This window comes from Pseudopodoces humilis, chromosome 5, assembly GCF_049639895.1.
Source record: "Pseudopodoces humilis isolate 2021_Gansu_Grassland_sample_001 chromosome 5, ASM4963989v1, whole genome shotgun sequence".
Lineage (NCBI taxonomy): Eukaryota > Metazoa > Chordata > Aves > Passeriformes > Paridae > Pseudopodoces > Pseudopodoces humilis.
In genome coordinates, this window is record NC_142204.1 from 27923273 (window position 1) to 27950526 (window position 27254).

General features: G+C 39.7%; 1 protein-coding gene across 7 annotated transcripts in view; it reads left to right on the forward strand.

Annotated features, from left to right (window-relative positions):
* Positions 1 to 27254, forward strand: part of ANKS1B (ankyrin repeat and sterile alpha motif domain containing 1B) — a 412516-nt gene that overhangs the window by 363677 nt on the left and 21585 nt on the right. For 4 of the 7 annotated variants that reach the window (XM_088055377.1, XM_088055380.1, XM_088055382.1 and 1 more), the window contains 4 exons: positions 3653 to 3832; positions 15111 to 15185; positions 20373 to 20501; positions 24669 to 24740. In XM_088055377.1, coding sequence (XP_087911503.1) covers positions 3653 to 3832; positions 15111 to 15185; positions 20373 to 20501; positions 24669 to 24740 — 456 coding nt within the window. The remainder of the gene's footprint in view (positions 1 to 3652; positions 3833 to 15110; positions 15186 to 20372; positions 20502 to 24668; positions 24741 to 27254) is intronic. The other 3 variants (XM_088055378.1, XM_088055379.1, XM_088055381.1) reach the window with 3 other exon arrangements.

Below are 27254 nucleotides of genomic sequence, written 5' to 3' on the forward strand. Positions count from 1 at the left end.
CTGCTGCTGTAAGATTGATTTATATAGAACCACTGAACAGTTTGGATTAGAAGAGACCTTAAAAATCATCAAGTTTCAACCCTCTTTGCCATAGGCAGGAGCACTTTCCACTAGATCAGGCTGCTCTACATCAGTAGAAAAGGTAGTTTTTACTTTTAAGTTCCCAAGCTCAAGCTTGGAATATTGAGGAAAAATATTAATATAATTATTAATTATTAATATAATTATTATATTATTAATTATTAATTATTAATTAAAATAATATAAATATTAAGGAAAAGCAAAAATTCTTCAAAATCTAAAAATATCCACAATATATGTTATTCCCTGTGGTATGTTACTGTGTACTAAGGAAACACTATTTTGATTTCAAATATACTGTATTCAAATATATATATATGTTATATATTACATGTATATATACACACACTATACAAATGTATTTTTCTATTAAAAAAGTATAGAAATTGCTGGAGCTCAGGTTACCTATGCAATCTTTCTTTCTTTCCTTGAGTGCATGATAAACTTTAATTATAGGACAGTTTCCATGTTCGTCATGGGAGCCCTCCCTCACCCAGTCAGCACTGGAGGCTGGAATTTAAGCTGAAGGACCAAAAATTTTGGCAGAAAATTTGGAGAAAAAGTGTTGCAATAGTAATGATATCTTAACACAAGAATTAGTTCACCGGAGAGAATTCCTGGTTAAAGGTTAGACAAACATCTGTGTGCCCAGGCAGCTTGGGGAAGGATCTCTTAAGCTTCCTTCCAGCCCTGACCTGTGTGGTTCATGGTGTACGTGAGCAGCAGGTCTGAGAGGGGATGGGGCAGATTTTGAGAGTGAAATATGTGATCAGACATCCCTGCAGGTCATGTGTCCTTGCATCCACAGCTGGGTAGAAACACGAGATGAGTACCTGGTGACAAACAGTAGCGTGGTACTGAGGCCATGGTAGCACCTGCAAGGGTGTCCCTGCCTGGTCTGCAGGTTTGTTTAAGAAGATGGGAAGGTGGGTATGGAGTGAGGAAGAAGAATGAAGGAAGAATGGGATAGAGGCTCACAATTAAAGGAATAGCTCTACCTATGAAACTATAGACTTACACCTATTTTTGCCACAAAAAACTTGGATAATTCATGGCAAGTTATTTAATTAATTGCCTCCTAAACAGTCACTAATTGTATGTTACTGACAAGCTAAGTATTTGACTGGAGTCTTGAGTCTAATTTATACAAGTGTTGTGTACACAGTGCTGAAAATTAGATCAACAGAAGTGGAGTTTGGAATTCAAGCACTTGGGAAATCGAGCAGTAGATGTTGTAATTGAGTGACTGCCACTTTCTAACCTTTGTGCGTCTCAGGTCACCCACATAAAGCAGTGATTGTAAAATGCCAGAAGTCACAGGTGTGGTGAAAATTAATTGATTGGCATTAGTAAAGTGCTTACGAGCATCATGACTATGACAATATTAATCATCCTCTCTTCAGAGCAGGATTTGAAAAGAGTTTAGGAGAGAGGTTTGGGGCCATGAAACGAGGCGAGAATAAAATACTGACTACACGGTAACTAATGATAACACTGTGCTGAGTAGATGACAACACTGCACAGTTGAATATCCATCTGTGCTGTGAAGGAGAACTTTGAGAAAATAGCATAAAATCATACAATGACATACTGTTCCATAATGCAGAGGCACAGTAATTCTTTTATTTCTTGAGTTGGTATTTCTTGCCTGTACTGCCTTGCCAGCAATCTTCCAATATAGATCTTGAGTGAATTTCCTCCTCATATGCACTTTGATAAAATATGAAAAGTTCGATGAGGGCTGGAACCTCTATGTTCATCTGTCACTTGGATACACTGGTGGCCCTGTCAGCCTGCAGCAGTGGGTGAATCCTGATTCAGAGCAGAGAGAGGTTACCCACTTGACTGGAGCAGCAGGTAGCACTCACTAAAGAGGATCTTGTTTGTTGCCCATATACTCAGGTTATTTTCAGAGCAGAGGTGTGTACACCATGTTGTTAGGTCCAGGGAGGGAGGATTTTAGAGATTATGCCTCACCAAACCTACTGAGCGTGTGCAGACTACTTTCAGAAGCTTTTAACTGGACCAAATGTAGGTGGATTTTTGTGAAGGAGGGAAAATATTATTTCTAAGAGGAAACGCTCTTTTCTTTGCCCTGGGAAATGTCAAGTGCTCGTCTCAGATCATAGGAAAGCTAGAGAATTAAAAAAAAAATTTTAAAAAATCCCAGTTAATTAAAAAATACTGAAGAGCTAGAGCTATATTTTCAACATGAAAAATTGGCAACATGAAAAATACTAATCCATTACTGTGATTGCAAGGAATAATGTCACATAGACTCCTACACATCAAATATTGACACCAGGCATTATTATGACTTGAACTTTCCATTTGGTAAAGATTACAACTCTCTGATTCCTTACACCAGATCTTGTTTCTTAACAACGTGGAGTAAAGTACCTTGATGCTTTTCAGAACTGGGCTTACTTCAATGTAATAATGCATGAATCATCCACTTGAATTCTCTTTTTAAATAAAAAAGCAGAACTTTTTTTCCTTCCACACTGGATCAGGTTTTTTTCTTGCTGCACCATCTGCAGGTCCCCTCTTGCTGCTCAGTGTTGAACTGGAGCATTGCAGCAGCAGGTGGTTTAGAGAAGGCCTGCTCTGCGCAGACGTGCTCCTGGCTGCGTTCTGCCCGGGAGCCCGCATCACGAGGGAGGAACATTTCCCACCCAGTTGCTGTGACAGTGTTCTCCTGCTCACTGCACAGCACTGCTCCTGCTGATGGGGCTCCAGGGGAGTGTGCAGCGGTGCACCCAGACACCGATGTTTGTAGCTGCTGCTTGAACGAGTGATGCCATGTGCGTGGGAGCCGATGTTTCCAAACATGCACACCATGTCTGGCTGTGGTGTGTGGTGGCAGATCCTGCTAAAATGTATACCAGGAGGACCTGTTGGTTTATTAGGTGGTGTTTGTGTATCACACATGTATTATGTATTTGCACACTGACTGATACAAGGTTACAGTTCAGTAGAGGAAACAAGGAAAGCCAGGTGAAATATTTGTACTCTGATGCTTTCATGCATTCCAGGAATTGGTATTTAGCTTGTGTCTGATATCTGGTACTTCAAGTTAAAATGGATGTTCTGCGAAACCTGCTATAAAAATTGCAACAAAATGTCTATACTGTCTAAATGGACAAACATTTCTTTTTTCCAGCAAGAGGTGTTGCTAGCGTTCAAATCATTTTCACTGCTCAGAGCAGCTGCTCAGAAGTGGGGAGAATGTATTTCATCTTACAAATAGCTAATCCTAAATCATAGCTTTATTTGGGCCTTGACAAGAAGTAGCTCACTGCTTTATCTCTAGAAGAGAGTATATATTACACAAGGAGGTTTTGGGGAGGAAATATGCCACTAGTTCATGTAATCAGTGAACTATTTTTCCTCCTACATGGGCTCTGCACTTCAGGTAGCAAATCTCAAAAGTTCATCCACAATAACCTCCACTGAAGGAATTGTTCCATAATTTTTTTAGTGTGAGCAATTCAAATGCACTTTTAAATGTGTGATTTGAAGTCAGCAATATGCTGTCCTTCTTATGCTGCATTTCTCTTTCTCTGTCCAGGAACCCAGTGGTAACCACACTCCTCCTCAGTTGTCTCCATCACTTAGCCAAAGCACTTTCACTACTGGTGGCTCCCTGGACGTTCCCCACATTATCATGCAGGGCGATGCAAGGAGAAGAAGAAATGAAAACTATTTTGATGATATTCCCCGCTCAAAGCTGGAGCGGCAGATGGCACAGGTAGGACTAAAACCAGTGCCGTTAAAAGGCTGGGCCTTACTGCTTTTGGTTACTGGGGTAATCCTGACCAGAGCAGTGGGTTGTACATGAAGGCTGAGTGGTAAAGGTTGACAATTTTTCCATGCTGTCTCTTCCAACGCTCTATATTTCAAAACAGTGTAAATTGATGTGTTGGTGCATAGTTTCTCCTCAGAGGTAGAGGTTTGTGAGTGTTAAGATGCATGGAGGATGAGGTGAAGGTGGCTTCTGTGCACCAGAGTGTGCAGTCTCCCCCCAGCACCAACTCTGACCCTCGTTTTCGTAATAAGGTGCAGATTCCTCAAATTCTGAGCAACCTAGATAATAAAACTAAGCTTGCATCAGTTCACCGCTGGAAATTCAGAGGACTTGAAGGGTGATGATTGCTGCATTTATTAATGTGAAGGGTCAGAATTCTGCAAAACTGTGATCTGGGAATATATTTTGATTATTTTTTTAAAAAAAAAATATTTAACTCTGCAAAAAATTATTTGAACAACAATAGACTCAAGTGGATGTTAAATCAAACTGTTCATGAAAGAAAGCCTAAAGTAGCCTTCATCTCTAATTTTTTTTCACCCAACCACTGAAAGAGTACTGATAGTTTTAAATTAAGCATACATTGAGTGATGCCACAGAACCATAGAACAATGTAGGATGGAAAAGACCCTTAAGGTCTTCTACCCTTAACTCAGCTCTGCCACGTTCACCACTAAACCATGTCCCAAAGAGCCACACCTACATGTTTTTTGAACAGTTCCAGGGGTGATGATTGAACTACTTCCCTGGACAGCTCACTCCAATGCCTGACCACCCCTTCAGTGAAGAAATTTATCCTAACATTCAATCCAAAGCACAGTAAATTATGCATGGACAGTCTGTTGGTGTTTAGGATGAGCTCAACTGGTTTTCAATGATACCTATGACGATGAAAGAGAGCCAGGTCTTATGCTGCATGCTGGAAACAAGGCTTTGATTTGCTGTCAGAAGCAGATGGGCAGCCAGGCCAGTTCCTGGAGCAACTCATTCCACGAAGGAGCAGGTTGCTGCATGCTTCCCTGCATGAGGCTTCCCAGCAGTGTCTCTGCCTGCCACAACCCAAAATAGAGCCTCTGTCCAAAATTCAGCCTCAAAATGGAAACAGCTATGCAAATAACTGTATTATAATCAACAAAAGGCTGCATTCTGTCAGCTAATTACATGAACAAGTAATTAAATAAACAAACAAAACAAGGTGCTGCCATTACCTGGGAACATGGAAACAAATTAAATTCCATTTGTTCAGAGGGCATTTCTAGGGAAGTGAAATTGCATTTGGTTGGGTGGGGCTGTTGCCTTGCCCTTTTTAAAACTAATTTTTTGCTATACAATCTTGTACAGAATTAAGGAGAAAGTTGCTGAGTGAATGAGCTTGTTTTCAAACCAAAGTCTCCTGGGCTTCTGTGGCAAGCATAAGGTTCTGCTGAAGTCCACCAAGAAAAGACAAGTTTTTAAAATGAAAATATTTCTTGAAGGTTGTGAAATTTAGGTGTTTGAGCATAAAATGCACACTTGCTTGTGGCTGAATTCACTGGTTTGTCTAATTAGTTCGTTTAGTCACTGTTCACAAATCCCTATACTCTCTACCTCTTTCAGTCACTAGCATTGAAGACAAAAAAAAACCCCAAAAAATAAATAAAACAAACAAACAAACAAAAAAATCCTATGCTAACAATTCTTTCTGACTCCATTTCACTCCTTTCTTTTACTGATATTCCCAAGAGGTATGACATACTCTCATAAATGACACTTGGAGATTTCCTTTGTGCTGAATTCTGCATTTCCAGAAGGACTGATATGTTACATGTCCAAAGAGAAAACAGAGCAGTTATTACTTACACCACGCCAAACTCCTGTAGAACCAATTTAGTGCTTAGGAGATATTTTTTGTTGTTGGGATTTTTTTTGAGGTGATGGGTGGGTGGGTGGTTTCTTGGGGTTTCTTTTTTGCTTGTGTTTTTGGGCTTTTTTGTTGGGTTTTTTTTTCCCCTGTTGTTGTTGTGGGAGTGTGTACCCACTGAATGAGTGATTTCAGTGCCTTCTGTCTAATTTTAACCACTGAATATAGCCGTCATCCTTTGGGACTCCAAAGGGGAAAATGGATTCAGATGAAATCCATAAAACCGTGGTTTGTGTTGTTCCCTGAACTCCAATCTGTTTGAAGTCTTTTTCAGCTCTGCCCCCAAATTCTGCATTCCTGATGTATGTAAAATTCCCTTTGACTTTAATGGGAAAGTCAATGACTCCCTCTGGTGATCATTCTCAATAAATTGGACTCACCCCATTAAGACGCTAATCAGGGATTTCTTCAACCATTCTAGCCCAAAAATAGATTCTTAAATCTATTTTGTGCAATGTGTGCTCTGCCAGAATGAACTATGTTTCCTTCATCCTTTCCCCCCAAAGCCCCTTACAAATTAAAAGTGAAATAATTGTTTCTGCAAAGTAAAGGAGATCCAAATGATTCTTAACATGGACCTTCTGCTCTGAGTGTTGTGGGGTTTCTTGGGTTTTTCTTTTATCTAGCAACTTTCTCCTTGCAGTTTGCTGGTTCCTTTGGCTTGTGTCAGATCAGCAGCAACTTCTAAACTGATACCAGTCCAGCTTTCCAGATAGAATACTTCTCTCATACAGAACGATCTAGAGGGATTATTTGAATTGCTTTGAGAATGTTCTCTTGTCTTAACCCTTTCTTTGCTAGGCTGTTTGCATGCTGCTGTATGAATCTGCATGTTTACTGGATGCTTGTCCACAAATGTGCATAAAGACATCTTGGATGCTGTGATGTTTTGGAAGTGTTTTAGGTGTGTTCTCGATGATGAGATTAATGGGTGTTTTTATGGCCTTGAAGAGAGAGGCCAACATGGTATTGTGAACTTATTTATTGTACTACTTTAATGAATTTGATTTTAGTCTTATTCTAACATTTTAAAAATATCTTACTCTTAATTCAAAATCTAAAATCTGAAGATTTTTTTGATGAAACTGGATGTTTCCATCTTTATAATGGCCTGTGTTTTCCATAAAAACTGTTACAGGGAGTCATCAAGCGTGTTGATCTTTGCATCAATCAACCAGTATTTCTTAAACAATGAGCACGGCAGCTTAAATCTGTTTTCCTTTGATGTGCTAGATGTGTTTAAACAGTTCTCTGAACCGTAATCAAATCTGCTTGTAAGTAATACAACTCTTTGTTTCCTGGAGGAAGCACTGATTTAAATTTACTTAATGTGGGTGGTTTTGTCTCAAGGCCAGCGTGTACCTTCATTTACAGTTCCCTAGCAGACTGTTTGTGACCTAAGGGGAAAATCAAATAATAAACAATGAGTCTAACCAATTTAGATTCCCCAATGGAATTGGTTTGGTCATCCAACCCCCTGGTTGATCATCCAGCTCCGAAAGTCTGAGATGTCTGGTTGTATAAATCATAACTGCCAAGATGGTAATACAGAAGGCTGTGAGATGGTTTGTTTTCCAAAAAAAAAAAGGACAAAAAAAAATCGAGGAAGAAATGAGTAGTGTGAGTCATCATTAGCTGTGGATGTTGAATTTTGAGCCTGCAAACTGTAGGTTAGTATGATCAAATTAACGTAGTTTAAAATAGCTGAGGTTGTTCTTAAGATTGCCTGAACCTTTAAAATAGAACTCAAATCATGCAGGCAAAGCTTGAGTACTTTGGAACCAAAATCGGTAGGAGGAGGAGTCCCATTGAAGGGATTGGGCTCTTCATTCACCCCTGAAATAGGTGCAGGGAAGAACTTTGGAGGTTGAAAGGAATCACAGCCAAGTTCATTAAGAGACATCAGTTAAAATGTAGCCTTTTTAGGATTTGTAATTCTCCAGGCAGGAGAGAAGCTTTAGGTACTAGCTGGAAGCATATTCCAGACTGACAGCCCTGAGGCAGTGGCTATTTATTGTGCCAGCCAGTGGCAGATGGTGCTCTTAGCCACTCTGGTCCATCAGACCTCTTGCCGTGGTGCTCCAAGCTCTGCACCCTGCCCTGAGCCAGGAGTGAGGGCCAAAAACATCTTTCCCATGGCAGGAATGCAGGGAGGTGCAGGAAGCACCCCTGTCCATGGCAGTCCTTGCAGGAGGAGAGCTGGGACAGGCTTCCCACAATGCTGTCACACACCTTCCCCATGGTGCTGAGGCTGCGGCACAGCCCGAACCAGGAGAGCCCTGTCCTTTGGGGAGGAAATGGGCAGGAGCCTCGCTGGGGCTCTGGGGACAGCTCCAGCCTGTGTCTGCCTCTGGGAGGACAAACTGGGAGTGAGTCAGAGTAAGCTCTCTAGTAGGATAAACCTGGGCATGACCCATATGGGGGCACCCCAGAGAGTGGTGATGGAAGGAGAAACTCTTTTAGTATCTGAGAGACTTGAAAAACTTATTCACAAAAGCTGACAGGAGAAGTTCATTCCCAGAGCTGCTGAACTCAGACTTAATTTTGAAAGCCTTTCTAGGTGCTTCAGTCTGAGGTCTCTTGCTAATTTTTTTAATGTTTTTTTCTTTTAATTTTTTTTCCTAAAATGTGAGATAGTTTAAATGCAAGGTCATTGTAATGACTGCACAGTAAGTGTGAAGTAAATCTGTCCTGATTGTTGGGATTCTGCCATTTAACATTATTTTTTGTAAGATACAATAATTCATTGCTGGGTTAGGATTGATATGCAGGGGACAATCATTTAAATGGATTTAGTACAACAGATTCTTTACCTACAGAAGAGGAGAAATGTCATAAAAGCAGAAAACAGAATTAGCAAAGGCAGGTTTATATTAAAATTGTGAAATCATTTTGCTTCTTTCTGAAATAATACCTTCAACTCAGCAATGTCTTCCAAATACTTCACAGATACTAATGCATTTATATTTCCAGTGCACTGTGGGGCTGTGATTTTAAATCATATTTTCCATTTTTCAGCTAGGAAAGCTGATATACAGGGATGTTGCAGGTTGAGTAAGATGACATAGAAAGTTTGAAGGAGCCAAAAATAAAGAAGTCATATTTAGTTTTGTAACTTTAAACCACCACAGTAGAAATTTTTTTATTTTTTTGTTTCATGTTTTTTTTCCCATCTTCTCTGCTTTTGAAGGATTTAAAGATTACTATGAATGAGGAAAAAATACGCCTAAGAGAATACTGGTGTGTAAAATGAGATTATCTAAAAAGCAATGAGGAAGGATTTTTTTATCAATGGTTGAAATTACTCATGAAATAACAGAATTCTTTACTAGTAGATTTATGAAGCAATAAATACAAATATATGGTTGAATAGATTCATTATCTTGTTACTTCTCTGGCTACTTATTTCCATTTTTTATAGGCACAAAACAGTTTATGTTGTGAAGATAAATGGACAGCTATCTAAAAAAAAAGTCAAATCCAAAAAAAAATGCTCTAAGGCTCATATTTTAGGTGCATTATATTTTTAATATGGAAAGATGACTGAACTGTGAATACCTTCAATTTAACACCGAAAGAAAAACGCTTAACTAAATCTATTGCTGTCAGTTGTGTTTGTAATTCACATAGATACAAACAGCATAGGTGGCTGTATCTTGATCTGTACATTTCAGCTTGTTTTCATCCATAGATCCCTTGAGAATTATGTGTTTCATAGAATCATAGAACCACCACTGGGTTGGATCATCTTGTTCTAACCTCCCTGCCCTGAGCAGGGACAACTCCCACTAGAGCAGGTTTCTCAAAGCCCCATCCAGCCTGGCCTTCAACACTTCCAGGGATGGGGTATCCAACACCTCTCTGGGCAATGGACAAGTACACTGTTAAAGACATTGTAAGAAATCTACTTAATTTCTGCCTGAATAGAGAGAGTTTTTTCAACAATGTTACAGAAGCTAACATTTTAGAACTGAATTTATGTGAGGTGGATCATATCTACAAGATGCTTCAGCAAATCGAATTAAGGAAGCTGCTATTACATTTAATATTAACGATCCAAACTTTAGCCATAAATACTACACCAAGAAAAGTTAATTAATGTTCTTCATAATTCACCGTTTTTCACACTCAGTCTCTTGAACTAGAAGGTCTACATTGAAAAGATTGTATGAAAACTGAATTTTGATATTTAACATTTACATTTTTGATCTGCTGGAACAAAGTTACGTTTAGAGTTTGGGGTGCTTTTCTGAAAGAGCTTTTTTGTTGTTTGGGGGTATTTTTTTGCAGAAAGCTAGATGCCTATGGTCCCATAATCTTCATTGGTGTTTGTGCAGAAGTTTATATCCTCTCTGCAAGGCTAAGAGGCTGGGGTACACTGAAAGCTGGCAGCACTAGCAGAAGGGGTATTGTCAATGAGAATGAGCTCACACCTATCACCCACTTCTTACCTGCAAGAGAGCCAGCCCAAGGGGGCCTGTTTTTGTCTGGAAATTTTCATGTAAAGTATTTTCAGGAGAAGCAGAAGAAATACACCACTGCAAAACATGTAATTCTACTAATAAGAAGTGATATTTCGAGTTTCTGCTTCTCTAAAATAAATACAAATTTCAAATTTCACTTCTCATCTCTGAAGATTTTTTTTCTGAAGGAGAATTTGCAATTATTTCTGCTAGTAAGGCAAGCTCTCCCCAGAGCTTTGAGAACATTCAGGGATGCAGCATCTATTTTTATTAAATACCTGAGGGTTTTTATATAGGAGAAAGAAAATTCAGCAGAGGGCCACCATTCAGATGGTTGGGAGCTGAAGCAGTTGCCCTCCAAGGAGTCTGCACAACCAGGGCTGGCTGGAGAAAACATGGCTTTGGGTACAAAAACTAAAAGAGGGACTCTGGACACCACAAGGAACTTTCTCCCCATATGGACAGGCAAGCAGGGGGACAGGTTGTTCACAGTCTGTCCAGTCTCTGTCCTTGAGGTTTTCAAGACCTGACAGGATGAAGCCCTGAGCAATCTGGTCTCATCTCACACTTGCTCCTGCTTTGAGCTGGAGTTGGAATGGAGCTTTCCTGAGCTTCCTTGAAGCATGAATTGTCCTGTGATTTATATACTTATTCTTTTGAAAGACTGCTCTATCTACTTTGAAGTATACTGAAACTTTCAGATCTTTTTTGACCTCCCCCAACCTAAATCACTTTGCTAATTTATTTGCCATTTTATTTCTCTGGGTAATCCTACTAAATTTCATCTGACTGATCCGTAGCTCATCAGGTCTGTTTTCACTTCTTACCCTGTTCTGAGAAGTCCCTCACTTCTGGATCCTCCTTAGAGAGCACTGGCACACCTCCAAGCCACAGCATGGAGCAGGTCCTTGCAGATTGCCTCAACATGTTCAGTCCATCTGTGCTTAAATACCAGTAATCATTCTCGAAACATGCTGCATCAGGAGTCACACAGTGTCCAAGCCTTGCTGTACTTCTCCTTGCTGATGCTGATTTAATTGACCAGTTTTCCAGCACAGGAAGGAAATTTGATCTGAGATGATTCATACTGAAGAACTTAATTTTGAAGAACCTCCTTACGAGCATCTTGAATTTTTCTTGGCACATAGAAGCTGTCTTGGTAGCACATGACAGGCAATATTACACTTTTTCTTTGTTACTCTCAATAATGCATGAGTAGATGTAAATATACACATGCATACATATATTCCTGAGTGCTTATTTCAGATGGCCAGGAGCAATGTCAGAAGCTCATGAGAACCACCCCTTGATGGCTGCTGGATTTTTAAACATTTCTAGTCACTTACTGGTCCCTGCAGTTAGGCTGGCTGTAACTTTCTGAACCTTCCTTTTGTCCCACCTTAAATATTCTTTCAGCACTTCTTTGGTCCTTTAGTTTCTTCCATGACTTTTCAAGGATAATTACTCCTAATTTAGGTAAATCTTTAACATCTCCTAAGATGCCATTGAGTGAAATTCATTGAGCTGTCATGAATACATCTGCACTGCCTTCCACCCTGGCTCCTGCTCCTCCTGTGTGTGCTGTCCAGGTATTCTTTTCTGCAACTTTCCTCTCCTTAGCATATGATTTCTATGATCAGTCTTACAGTTTATTTCTTCAGCCATGCTTTCCTAGTCTATAAGGTGGAAGCCTAAAGCTTTCCCTGGATAATTCTTTTCACCCTTCCTTTGCCCCTCCTGCCTGTCAGAGTTGCATTCCACCGTGACTGGACAGGGAAACCTTTTATGCATGGGACACTGCAAAAAGAGTATGATAGCAGAGTCTTACTGTCACATCACTTATGTGATGTAAGTGATAAGTGTTTATCTTTTGGGAAGTATTAAAATAACGGCATGTTTGGTACTAATCAGATGATGCTATTGTTTTGCTCTTCTTTGCTATATTATATTACTTAGGAAAATGTTATTCATTAAACTCTTTCACCTCTGTGAACCTCTGTGTCAGTGGTATTGGGTGCCCAAGTGTATTTCTGTTTATTGTAGTGGAAGTGTATGCACAAATTGAATTCTTTAGCATTTTTTTGAGAGCATATGTTTTGGGAGCTGAAAATTGCAAGTATTTGAAGCCTAATCCCCATTCTTCCTTCTACTGCCTAATTTTTTGGCCTCAGATAATCACTTAACCTTTTTCTTTGCCTTGGTTCCTTCCTCTCCACCGCAGGGATATGCAACTTTAGGTAATTCTCCTAGGCATTTCATACTTCATTACAAATTTAAAGTACTTTGAAGATATAAAATATATGTAGTAAATGCTAAATATTTCTACAATGGTGCAAGGAAAAGGTTGATTTCTGAATTTGAATTCATTACCATTACCATAAAATTAATGTTCCATCTGCAATGCATTTCAGTATCTTAGTCATTCAAGCATTAATGAATGCAAAAATGAGTAATGAGTTTTGCACTGCTGCCCTTCTGACTGGGCATTGGTGGAGTTGTGGGAAAGTCTCAGTCTCTGCTGGTCTGCTTGATTTATTGTTGATTGTATTTAAAGATGGTTTCGTTTAAACCTAGATCCTTCAAACCTTTATATCTGGAGGTAGATCTGATTATTGAGTGAAGTTCACTTGAACAGTCCTTGAAGCACATACTCAGACCCAAAACTTGTGTGCTTCCATTTGGGAGAAGATGGTCTGGGGAGGGAGGGGCAGGATGTGTACCATTGACAAGTGTAGGAGAGGATTAATTCCCTGCCTTCTTTTTAAATGGAGCATCTTGAAGCCTGGGCACACATGTGCTGCAGGGTTACCTGTCTCTAACTTAGCACCAGGGAAGCTGAAGGACTGAGCTGGCTGAGGCCCCATGCCAATCCCTAAAAGCAAGTCCTCAAGAGGGACAGGATTTAAAGGCACTCTTAATTTTGTCTCAAGAATATCATGGTCCTGAGGAGTGGCTGCACGACATGGCAGCATTGTGGCAACTGCTTGCCAGTGCTGAGGAGAAATAAAACATCTGCCAGCATGCAGTATCCTGCTGCATCCCTTACTGCATTCAGTACCTCAGTGTGTACAAACAGCAGTGCAGTCAGTTTTCTTGACTACCTTAATTACCAGATGCTTGGGCATGCTGCAGCAGCGTGGAAATGCCTTCTCTTTGCTCTTCTCTTGAAAAGCAGAGGCATAATCTTCTGCCATGGATTCCTATTCAGAAATCTTCCCCTCCTCAGCAAACAGGTAGAGGCATCACAGCGATGGGTATGGCCAGAGCATCCAGAAGTCGGTTTGCTTGACGTACACAGAAAAAGGTCATTGCTAAGCACTAGTGCAGTGTCCTGTGGATGGCACAGCAGCAGTAGCTGCAGCAGTGTTTTGCTGCTGGCCTTGCACTGAGACTGTGTTCATCACATGGACAAGGACTAGTTTGTAGCAAGTTGCAGGGGATGAGGTAGAAGACTGAATAAGTCAGTTTTAATTAGCTAATTCTATGAAAATGTAGAGCCAGGCACATCATGAAGGAGAAGCAAGGAACTTTGAAAACAAGATGAGGGAGGTGGAATTAACCACATTTGTGAAAGTTTTAAAATTACTGAAGCTGGAGGAAGGGGTGTGTGATTATGCATTTCAGATGATGAAGGAAATAAGGGACAATTAACAACATTAGACAGCCACCAGGCTGTCTGGCAGTGCTCTGTATTCAGTCCTGAGGATGCCAAGCTTCCCTGACACTAAACAGAAGCGGTAACTTATTCTGTCACCAGCCAGGCAGCCAGGGTGCAGGCTACAAAAGGTAAGATCAAGAGTCATATTTTAAGAAGACTTGCACTTCCTCAGGTTGATTTGAGCATTAGTGCTAAATTCCTGCTGCTGCTGCTAACAAAAAACCAGCAATGCACATTCTTGATGCTGTTAAATTACTAATAAATTATTTGCTATCTCTTCTGGATGCTGCAGTTGCATTTTTCATGTCTGTTTATTGCCTTTTGTTGCTGCCTGCTGAAGATAGCGTGGGAAGATCCTATGTCTGATGCTTTGTTTTAGTTGCCTGGCTACTGTAAAATGTTATCTTAGCTTTTGCTGAGGTGCCACAGATGCTTTATTAATGATTGTCCAAACAAGGAAATATATAAAAGATGCTGGTGAATGCTGTGCTTGCCTAGTTCTGCTGCTTTTGCTAGAGATGCTACAGTATGCTTACTTTGCTTTGCTACTACAGATTCTCTGTACAGTAATGTAGAGGGTAGGCTGAAACCTTTCATTTACACACTGGGGTCATGGTCCATGCCAAAGGTAATATTATCTGTTTCTTAGTATGTAAAAGAACTGTTGTTGGAAGGAGATGGTGGGCAGCTGCTTCACTAAATTGCAATGCATTCATTTCTGGTAATTGTTTTAAAGAAAATGTATTTTTCCTGCTGATTGTGCTGCCAGATTTTTTTTTCCCTTCCTTTCTCCCTGTGAATGTCTCCAACAGAGAGAAATTTAAGTCTCAAAACTTACTTGGGACATTGACTTCAAACTTCTTCCCTGCCAAAAACTGAAAGTAACCAATATCTCTTCTGCTCTAGGCAGTTTCTACTTATGCTTGCATAACTTTATCTCTTTACATCATAAGCACTTCTGACTAAATTGTTTACTTGTACTCACGGTCTGAAACCTCTTCTAAAGTCTCTGAATAAGCGGTTTCTTTTCAGTCGGTCCAGAAATATTTTGTCAGCAAATAAATAAAATAATTACTTTTTACAACTGTTTTACTTCCTTCTTTAGTATTATTGCAAGCCTTTTCTTAATTAATCTTGCCTTTTGGCAGTTGCAGTGCGTTAATATTGACAAGATGAGATACAGTTTTCTGTTTATATTAGCAGTCTTCGGTCTGTGAGATCTGGACCAACCAGAATGCAGGATATCCTTTCTCATCGATTCATCAGGTTCATAATGTAAGATACAGCAATAAATGGCTATGTTGTCACTCTATGGATGTACAGTCTGTTGCCTTGGTGTTATCTGCGGGTGTCATGTCGCTGAAATGACGAAAGCAGTCCGTACCTTGTCCTTGCCCTGTGCGGGGACCGTGTGTGCGCGCATTGGTGTGTCGTGCCGTGTGGTTCGCGTGTGTCGGCTCCGTGGTGTGCGTTCCTTCCGGACAGCCAGCAGCTCAGGGGGAGCTCGGAATTCTGGTCCTCGTGTTTTTGTTCACTCCCTCTTCCCAAGCGGGAAACCAAAGTGTGAAGGGCTGGGTTTGCACGGTTTGGCCCCGCCGTGTGTCTCTGTGTTGGTCTGTAGGCTTTGCCCGGCTGAGGTGACACACTGCCTTGGCAGAGGCACTTTGGGGGTGCCACGCTGATGGTGCCCTGGGTTTTTGTCACTTCTGGGGCAGTCACAAGCGCTGTGTACGTGAGAGCAAACCTGCTGATCCATACTGCAGCGGGGTAAGCACGACAGCCTGTTGTTCAGCGCAGTATTTGGGAGCAGCTGTAGATTTCTCCTAGTTCTGACACCCCTCCTTGGAACATTTCTGCCAGAGAGTGGTCATTTTGGCTACCGAGCTTCAGAAATATTTTAAATCTGAAGTACACCATGAACTTGTTTCCATTATTTCAAAAGCCAAACATTTAAGGAGCTAAAAAATTTGTCTTCCTCTAGGAATTAAAACAAAAGCAAATAATGAGGATTCGACTGGTCTGCAGAACATTTAAATTTTTTACAGGGAAAAAATGATAAATTTTTCAGCCAGAACTGTTGTATCCATGTATGCTTCAATTTGTTGTTGTCATGGTGACTAATACACGTTACCATAACCAGGCATGAGGCTTAACAGGTGAAAAGTTAGAAGATGTGGTCCTTGTTAAAAATAACTGCATTCAAACCACTCAGAACCAGGCCTTCTTGGGTTTTTTTTTCTTCCTTTTAGCATGGAGGCTTTTCAACTTGACATTTTTATAAAAAGATGAGGGAGGTGTTAGATTTTTATAGAAGATTTATTGAGGTTACTTCTTATCTGCGACTATCTCTGCATCCAGGTGCCTTTAATATGAGTCAAATGCACTTCTCAGAGAATGGGATGAGGTAGGAAAATGTGCAGCAATTGTAGAAAAAATTATAGAGAAAATAATAGCTGCAGTCTGCTTCTGTAGCTCATTTGACATCAAGCATCCAAGCCTTTCTAGAGAAGTGGGTATCTGCCCGTTTTTGGGGTTAGAAAACACTGCAAAAGCACAAGATATTGTTCTCTAAGGCTATTAAAAGTTGTCATTGCAAAACAATTGAATCCTTACCCCTCTGGCACCTGCCTTGAGACCATTTTCTGATTATAAATTCTTTATCTGCAAAATGTGGAGCAAAAAAATCTTTTTCATGTTAGCTGAGGCCAGAGAGAGGAAAGGTGCTGGTTAAAGTCATAAGGAGGTTAGAATACTAAACCACAGGCAGTACAGCAAAAACCATGTGATAAATTGCACAGCTGTCTGATGAGCTGTAAAGTTAGATGAGGAAGAAATTATCTCTTGCCTTTCTACTTCATCAGAGAGATAAATATCTCCATCCGTATATTGTGTCATAAAAAATACATAAGCTTAAATGTTTGATTATTCCTTATAATTGCAAATTAAATATTCAAACTAGAAAATCCTTATCCTATCATATCTATTTTTAAAGCTTAAATCAAACATTATAGTTGGTCTTGCACAGCAATTTATGAACACTTCTGTACTGCTTGAAAAGTGTATTAGGTCCTTATGAAGGACCTGAATCTCAATACATCACCCATAAATTGTTCCACATCAGCTCCTCAGATTTTGTACTACTAGTAATTTATATTTTTCCACCCCAACTTGAGCTTTGTGGTTTCAAGCTTTCTCTAGGTCAAAGATGGTCCTATTTTGTATTTTTCCTGATGTTAGCTGTCATCATCACATCCTAAATCTCAGAATTTCAGTATCTGACTTGAGATAGTCAGCTGAGAAGCTCCCTTTCTTCTTGGTGAGGTTTTCAGACATGGATTTATGAGTGTCTTAACTGTCTAAATCTTGTTTAAAAGCTTTTCTTCCCTAAAGAGAAGGAAAAAAAAAAAAAAAAAAAAAGGAAAGGAAAGGAAATTGCAAGGGGAATATGTAATAGGAATTACAACACTTCTAAAAATCTTCATGGGTCTGGGCTTTGGAGACTATCCTGTTACAACTCAGTCTAAATAGGTTATGAATACTAACAGTAATACTGTTTAAAAGTCTAAGGAGTTTGGTTAGAAACAAAAGGAAAGGAAACTGGGAGCCACTTCTGCTGAATATTAAAAAAACACCTATGATACAGCTGTAAAAGACAATTTTGACTGTGTATAAATTTTATATAAATTTTGACTGTGTATTCTCCATCCATCATAATAATCTATAGCTATGTGTTTAATTTTATGCACTTTTCCTAGTAGCTGCTCCCTTTACAAGACACACTGAAATACATGAAAGGCCTCCAGGGATAGCGGTCTGTCAGGAACAGCAGAAATCCTGTATGTCTGCATTCCCCTAACCTCAGCTCTACTGCATGTTTAGAACATCCTAGAGATATATATAGCAATCTTGGCAATTCTGTTTTGTGTAATTTAAAAGGAGTAGGTAGTAGGATGATTATATTTATAGAGCATTCAATGGGTACAAACATGGTCTCCACACAGTCCCACTCTGCCTCATACACTAGTTTTATTAGCCTGGTTGAAGATTATTTCTCATTTCTTTATAAAATTGAGCCAAAACAAGAGGTAATCATTGTTCCCCTTTCTCTGCCCTTTACAGACAGAAAAAAATGCATTTCTCTATGCTTTTCATGCTTAATGTGCAAAAGGGAAACAAACTGTAAAATTATGTACTCATTTTTCTCCTTATGTACCCTGTTTAATCTGCCAGTGCTGTCCCTTTCCTGCAGGTGAGGAAAGCCACCTGCAGAGCAGTGCAACAGAAGACTTTGGAGCACTACCCCTGGCCACTTGCTCAGTGGAAGTTCTGGTCCTGCCTCATGGCCATCCCTGTGCTTCCTTGGTAGAGAGACCAGTGGTCAGAAGATGTACTTCTGTAGCTTTTCTGTCCTGAATTTACTCCCTGTCCACACTTTTGCTAAATGGCCAGGATGTATCTCCTGAGCTCTGCTTCCTTCCACAGAACATGCAGGAGTGTATCTTTATTAGGGGGGAAAAAAAGAACTAAACCAAGTGCTCTGTTAGCTGTGGCCTTGAACAGTTCATAAGAGAGCTGAGCACACTGTGAGAACTGGTGATGGGTGCAATCCATCTTCTCTTGTTGTCAAAAACAAGCTCCACTAATAAGGATGCAGATCCTTGCCCCTTGTAATATGATGGAAATCTTATTTTATAAGAAGAACTGCCTCTTAAAGAAATCAAATTCCCACTTCAGATTAAATAAGATAGAAAGTTTTTATGCATTAGTGGCCAGAAGGATTCACTTTTGTGGATGTAACAAAAAAATGGATTGACAAAAATTGGAGCAATTGCTCCTGCTTCTTTCCTTTCAAAACCTAATGCTGAAGTAATATCCATGGCATATAGGCAACTTAACTAGGCAAAACAGAAATTGCATTACTGTGTAACTGGTAGATTTACTAATGGTGCCAACAGTAACTAGGTTTGAGTTGTTTTATCATGTTCTCTTGCTTGAAGTTGCCATATTGGCAGGGTAATGTTGATGTTTCCAGATTTATCTCTTGCTTTTCATTGCAAAGTTGTGCAAATACGTGTCATTTCGTTATTTTGTGACACATGAAAATGATGTACTTGTTCTGTTTACTCTGTCCTGACTTAATTAGTAAGATGTGATAGTTTGCTACACTTTGAATGTCTTCGATAAGACTTTTTTCATGTGTTTTTGATGCCTAACTTCTTTTTGCTATAAAAGTCTAAGCTTCTAGCCATGTTCTGTGTGAAATGCTGATGACAATTCCTTGTCAGCTTCAACACTTATTTTAACAAAATGACATACATATAAAATGCACAGAGATAAGTGCAGGTAAAGAAAGAAGTAGCATAATCCAGACTGAAATAATCATATAGGAAAGGGTAAAATAGTTTGAGAGCGAATGGGCAGGAGAAGGAGGAGGATCAGGAAGGACAAGTGTAATTGCAAAAAGACAGAGTTGTGAGAAGAGGGGAATTGAGAGGCAGTTCAGACCAGACAGGATAGGCGAGAAGTGGGGGTGGTGGCAGAGGGAAGGGGGCTTAGGAGGAGGAGAAGCCATCCACAGGTCATTTTCAGTTCAAGTGAGCTGATGCACAGGCCTGCAAGGGGCCCCTAAGGAGACGGCAGTTCAGGTCCTATGGAGCCATGATCAAATATACACAATGGCAAGTGAGACCCAGAGCAGCACTGCCAGGCTGGGGACATTCCTGTCCTGATGCCTGCACTGGCTCTTTTGGAGGGAAGAAGAGCATGCAGCGAAGGGGTCTGGCAGCAAACTGCACTCCTACCTGTGTTCTCTGAGGGCTTTGAGGAAAGAGAGGAGATGACACCTCAGAAAGGCAATCTCCTATATCAATGAGAATGATGAATGTGGAAGGGCAGTATTAGTACCTCCACAATGAAGCATCAAGAGAAGGTGATCAAAGTAAATAATTCGCAAAGAGATTAAAGAATGCCTCGTGTGTTTGAAGAATGTATAATAAGTCTTCAGATCAAAGCAAAGTCTCTGTTATTTAGCCATTTAGGAAAGTTAGTTATTGGTTATGTGTGCCAGATAACGGAAGGCATATTAACTGTGCAGAAAAGCTTGTAAAACACATAGCAGAATTTGTGAAAGGCATTTTCATGCATCTCATGATTTTTTTCAAGTGCTCTCATCCTCATATATGTATTGTAAACACTTATTTTTAGGGAACATTTCCGGTGTCTAATGATTTTATTCTCAAAGCAAAGAGATTTAATTAAAGCCTCATTAAACACTACAGTAGATGACTTTGGATTATAAATTAAATCATGAAAAATGTTGTAGGAGTTGTGTTCCCTTATTTTAGTAACATGGCTCTATGTGTAGAAAATAAATCCTTGTTAATTGAGCACAACAGTGGAGGGCTACTTTATAGTGAATTTGCCTGCACGTACTCTTACATCTTGAACAACTGTGATTTTCAGACAGGAGACTGGGGAGAGCCTTCAATTACCTTGAGACCTCCAAATGAAGCCACAGCATCAACGCCTGTACAATATTGGCAACATCATCCAGAGAAACTCATCTTCCAGTCATGCGATTATAAAGCATTTGTAAGTGTTGATAAATTTAGTGGTTTGATTTGGGATTGATATATTAAACTTGGATTTTGATAGGCTGTTGTCTTTTACTTTCATTTATAATACTTTTTCAGTCACTTTTGGAGACAGGTTCCTACTTCTGAAATATAGTAATTGTAATAAATGAAAAACAAGGATGCACAGTATTTTTTTGCTATGAATTGTGTGATATATTGCAGTCCATGTGGCATTAATGTTAGAGAACGGGCACTGAGTAAGTGGCTAAGTGTTGTTGAAGTGACAGTGAGAGCAAGAACCCCTACTTTTCATCTCTTAAAAATTACATGTCTCTGAAAGAATAATAAAACATGATATGGGATCCTTATACCTACCTTAATGATCTGTGCACAGCAGTTAAAGTTAAATGTTGCCTCACCTGAACTTTATATATGTGTTTTTGGGAAAGGAAAATGAGAAAAAGGAGATGAGGGTCCTGAGTGTTTTCCATCCATGGGACAAGGGCACATTCAGACCTCTCCCAAACTGATGGCTACTTGTAGTACCAGTAGCAGTCAGTTCCATCAGGGCAGGGCATACTTATTTTTACCTCCATGTGGCTGCAGGTGATTACCACTTCCCATCCCAGGAGCTTCTCTAAAGATTTAAATAAACTAAACTAAAGACAATTAGTCTTCAGCTGTTATAAATGCTTGTGGAGGAGAGAAAAGCCCCCTGCAGTACAGAAAGTCAGTGGAAGGCTTTTTTTTTCCCGATGAAAAACAGTTTTCTGAAATCTTGAGTTCCATGCCAACAGCAGGAGGGGACTGGAGCTTCTGGGGAGCTGAAGAGGCACATCAGCCCACTTTTAAAATGTTTGAATTTCCCCTTCTGACTTTGCTGGAATGCATTGTTGAAGCTGCTGAAGCTCACTGTGTGTCCTCTCTGGAGGCGACCGCCTTATGAAGGAAGGCTGGCTTATGGTTCAAAGGAAAGAGGCTCAGTAGTTGCAGTGACTTTAGGATAGTAGCTGGGGGCTCACTACTGGTCCAGGATGTGGGGTTGAGATCCTCTTCACCTGAAGGGGCTTGAATCTTTGGTGCTTTTTAGGATAATGTTCTGTTCACTAAATACTGCTTCATTTTGGGGAACAGTTGGAGGTTTCTGGATGGGATTTAAATCATATCTGGGAAGGTAGGAATTAGAGACTAAATGCAGGTGAGACAGAGCCTGGCTCCCACTGAGGAGGAGCAGAAGGGGTGCTACAGACCTGTCTTTCTAGAGCAAAACTGTATTTTCTATCAGACCCTCATGGGCTTAAAAATTGCCATGCATGCAGTGATTATCCCTGGTCAGTAATTAGAACCTCTGCCTTCCTCAGAAAGTTACAGTCAAGGACCATCTCACCTGATCTCAGTCTTGTTCTCCTATTCTAAACCTTCTTGCTCACCCCAGATTGAAAAGGAAGGTTAGCAACTCCTAATTCTTTAAACATTTCTCATAGTTTTCAGTGGAGTGAACACATTTATCTTGGATGCCTTTTCTCTTTTTGCATGATCCAGCAATAAATTCATAATCTAATGTAACCTTTGTAGTAGATTGGAAGATGGATCATTTAAGAAATTAAGTTGGAATGACCAGGAATATCTAAGTTAGTGTGATTAAGGAAAGACCTTCCTTTCCTAAGGACCATACGTCACCACTTTGTTTCAGCTCCTTGAGCTCTTTTGACCTCAGCCTTACAGAGTAAAAACCCTGGCTTGTAAGTTATAATTGGAGTAGCTTTCACTCTATGCCGCTCTGTCAGTCAGTTAAACTGTGGGATGTTCTCTGGATTGCTACCACATGCCATTGGTGTTTGAGAAGGAATTTTTCCAAAAGCACAGCAAGTCAAAAGGAAGCAAAACTTCCTCCTAGAGTTTCAGATTTTTCTGACAACTAAATTGGATGGTACTACTGTGATTTGTTTGTCTATTCTACAGTCCAGCTTGGGAAGCATTGCTGAGTGCCTTCAGCTGAGGGTTTTTGCTGCTGTGCAGATGGGACAGGAGCTGTCCTTCTCTTTTCTTTCTTCCTCTTCTGCCATAAGCAAAAACCCTGGTGCGTGACCGGCTGGTAGCTTTCAAGGAAAAAACAATTTGTTTTACTCTAGTCTATAAAAAAATGAGGCAAAAGAAAAACCAACCTCCAAAGCAAAACAAAAAACACCCAACCATTGAACCAACCAAATAAAAAAAATTACGACATTAATTGCAACCTGCCCAGAGAAGGCTAAAAATTCCAAACGTGTCAGACAGCAGGATTCAGAGAAAAACATGGTTCAATTCAATATGTTTTTGTTTACTCTTCTAATTTCAGAGCTTGCTTTAAATTTGTTGTTTTTCTTCAAGGGCAATATCAAACTGTCCCATCAAATTAATGCCCAAAGCCCTATTCACGTCACCATCGAGCCCCCAGCTGGACTCACAGCTGCTCGGTTTATGAATCTTTCACATCTGCAGTCCTCTAGGAATGCCCTTCATTCATCCCTTTATGCTTGTGCTTATCTGGTAGTGCTGATGTTGCTCACTGGCCCATTTATAATACCCTATAAAGTGTTTCTCACTAATTGCTGTGTTGGCTACTGTCTACACTGAAATATTTATGCATTTTCTTGCAGGTCAGAGACTCCTGCAGTACACAGTGTAAACTGAAGGCTTTAAAGAAAATCTCAGTTTTGGTCAGGAGACCAGAGAACTGAACCAGTACACTCTGTTCAGTTCCAGCTCGCATTCATCTGTAACTGAAGTTCTTTTTGATACGTTCTTGTCTAAGCTGAAGCTGGTTCACCATCTGGTTGGGTCAGCTTAAGCTGTTTCCAAGAGGAATCAGTCTGGTAGAGTGAGATGGGTCAGCAGAGTTGGGCTGCAGCACCCTCCAGAAAGAGGCTCCTGCCCACAGTGCTTTCTCTCCTCCTGCAGCCTTTTCACCATATTGTCCCAGTGGCACGACTCATCTGCAGCTCCCAAATTGCTCACTTAGGACAGGAGACTTAGGAGAAGCTGTGGCCTTGCGCTGCAGTGAGAATGCAGAGAGAGAGAGACTTCTCTGTGCCTGGGGAAGAGCAGGTGAGGGGAGCCTTGCTATGCTCTCTGCTCAGTTAAGCCAGACTCACGAGTGACATCACATAGAAATTCAGAAATATCCCACAGAGCTCTAAGAACACATGCACACCAACAGATAGGCACACCTGTAGCATCTACAGGAGAAATGTTGAGCGTGGTGAGGCTTTGGTACAGCCCAGTTAGCCAGAAGACCCCTCACTGCTAAGTGGGAATGGCAGGGATGATGCAGCCAGCCCCATCCCTGGAGGAGCAGCGCCATTCGAACACGGTGTTCTCAGGTGGGGTCCTGAGACCTCAGAGGAGCAGAGGCTGCTGGCAGGGTGCAGGAGGGCTCAAACTGGGTGTGCCACCAAGTGACACCGTGAGGGAGAGCCTGTAGCACAGGAGCTGTGTCACTGAGGCACTGCCTGCCTTGTTACCCTTGCAGATGAGCAGGCTCCTCTGAGGGCACAGTGGTTTCCAGCGAGCTGAGCCAGGACACAGCACCCTGCTGCTTCCTCTCACACAGCCCTCCTCCAGATCACTAAAGGCTCCAAAATAATAGTTCAGAGTCAGCCTTTCCTTAGGAAGAAATAATGGTTTAAGCTAGTTTTAATACAGATTAATTGTCTTTCTTTGCTGACATCGGGCTCTGCTATTTGCACGTAAATTAGCTACAGATTGAGTACACAGAGGTTAAGATCACTGCTGGCCTTCTTATCCACGTGATTGCACACATAACAATAGGAGTTTGGCAGATGGCAGCTAAAAAAAGCAAATTCTCCATTTTATAATCAAATGGCTTTTTTAAGATGGAATCTGTAGAATTTGTTCATTGTTTCTGTAACTAAAATGATAAGCTAGAAGGCTTTCAGATATTGTTTCAAAGAACTCCAGCTGATTCAATACACTTGTTGCTGTGCATTCTTGTTTCATGGGTTGATTAACACATTGGTTTAAATGATTTGTCAAAGAACTGCAGAGTAAAAATATCTAAAGCAATATGTTAAGAAATTGATTGCTACCACTACGTATTTTAAAGCCTTTTTGGTGCATTTCTGCAGATGTTTGTCAGTTCTGGAATTTCACTTAATTTAAGTTCAATGGATTTTTGTTCTAGTATTTAGGTTCTATGCTGGTAAAAGAGTTGAGAGGCACAGAGTCAACACAGGATGCATGTGCAAAGATGAGGGTAAGTTTCTAAACCTACTCCTTTCTCTGTTATAATAGTATTAAATAACATCAATCTGTGATTCCTTGTACTGTACCCTTTTGCTTTTGTAATGTACCCATTTCCTTTCCTTTCTTTTTCATTGATGTTCAATAGGAAATCTATTCTGTCTTATATCTTAATTTGAAGTAATACCAAAATATAAAGATAAATTTTTATTTTACATGTTGTATCTAACAAAAAACCCCAAATGTATGTGTTATGTTCTCTCATGAATCTTTGAGTATGTTTCAAAGTACCTTCCACACAATTTAAGCATGCCTATATCCAATTGTTTTATAAACAGAATTTATAGCTTTTGTATGATAATTTAGATTGAATTTTCAATGTTAAATGCATAGTAGTAAGTATATAACATGTTACCAAACACATTGGTTTTTACATACAGTCTAATCCATCAGTCACATACTCATCATGTGATAATTTGGATAATTTTACTCACATGAGTATTTCTTTTAATTATGAGTTTTTATCAAGTAAAAAGGGTGAAAATGAGGTCTAACTCAATTTCATCTGATGGTGAAAAATCAACTAGGTTTCCTTCAGACTGTTAAGAATATCTTTTCCTGTGACTCTTTTGCCTGATACTGGTTTGTAGAAAATTACAGTAGTCTATCTCCAAGAAACATTGTCTGCTGGAAACTGAAAACAGGCCATACATAGCCTGATTTATTCCCTACAGTAGTTGTAATAAGAATACACCTGTTCACAGCCATGGTGAACATGGTCTGGCATGATCAATTAATGAAGAATATAATTGTTTGCTAATGTACCAAATGTGTACAATTACCTCGATGAATGAGCAAAATCTTTTCTTCTCTGTATCATACATCTCTTATGGAAGATGTCTCTGAGCACAAGATGTGCCATTCAGATCAGAAAGCTGGAAGATGTGTAAAATTCATGCAATCAGACAACCATTTCCTGCTGGTTACATGTGTGCAGCACACAGACTTCCGTACAAGCTCTTCTAGCTAAGGGCAGGCAGTAATTCACAATTACTAGATTGCCTGAAGATCTGAGGCTTTTCAGCTAATTACATGCTAATCATTCCTTACCTGGGCTTAAACTCCTCTGAAAAAAACCCCAACAATTTGACACAGAGGGATCTACAATCACATACACGTGTTCTGGGGAATTAATTGAGGCTGCAAGCACACCATCTTCCAATCCAGTTTTGAAACTGTCAGGCTTAGAAGTTCAATTCTTTAGGCTCATGCCCATGCAGAAATTAGGGCAGAATTTGGCACCATAGTAGCATATGACAGCTTCAGTAAGTTTTCTGACTGAACTAGGAGGCATTACATCAAAACAGGCACTCTGAATAATTTATAGGCATTTTAATATATATTTCTGTAAGTAATAACTTTGGCCAATTAAACTTATACAACTGAAAAACTAAGTGTTTAAAAACAGATTTAATTTAAAATACACATTTCCTATATAAATAGTGCAGTTGCACTAGTTTTCTATAGTGCCATGCAGGACACTTATATAATACAGTGGTGGGGTTTATGTACATTTCCTTTTTACATTCTCATTTGAAACAATATTTCTGTGAGAGTGTTTATTTTATGGTTTGAGGGGTTTTGATTGCAAAGATATTTGAATAAAAGAGTTTTTAATCAGGATTTCATCTATTCTTTCTATGTAGTCCTTTTAATCATGTTCCTATTCAAGTCAAAAGCAAAAACCTTTGACTTAATGGGAACAAATTATTATGTTAGCCTGTTTCCCAGTGAGAAAAATGTATATTTTCCAAAACTTTCTCCCTCTGGATGTCTCCTGAAAGTTGTCGGTGAATTGGGAGTCCAGGTTGTCCAAAGTCATACTGAAATTTTGCTGTGATGTTCATTATTGTATTTAAGTAACCTTGGGTTGTCATTGAAGCTGGTTTCTGTTATAGTTACATTTTACTTTAAATGTACTGAAAGGTACATTTCACTTACAAGAAAAAGAAGTTAAAAGTTAGATATTTATTTGTCTGGCTCTCAGGTACTGAATTCTTTACACTTGTCTAGTGTCTCTAGAGTCAGCAAGACCTTTACATAGGGTTGTACTATTGTGATAGAACAACATTTTTTTTTATTCTATAATTTTATTTGTTATTCCATGTACATATTGCAAAACTATAGCCTGCTGCAATCTGAAAAATTTTGGGTATGGGGGACGATATGTCACATGTAAACTTGTACCAGGTTGAGGTCACTCCCCACAATTTTTTTAATCTTTCTGGACTCAGCCACATAATGTTTTTTTGAAGAATGTATGAAAATTAGGTACCTAATTTTTCTGTCAATGTAGCTTTTGATTCTCCATCTTTAGCCTAATGCTGCTCTCAAAAGTGTTGACATTCACTGGATGTTTTTCAGTCAGCAGGTGCACAAGGATGAAAGAAGCGTATCAGTGAAAAAAAGATCTTGATCTTCCTTAATCGTTTATAAATACAGAGAAACAACAAAAATGACATGTTTG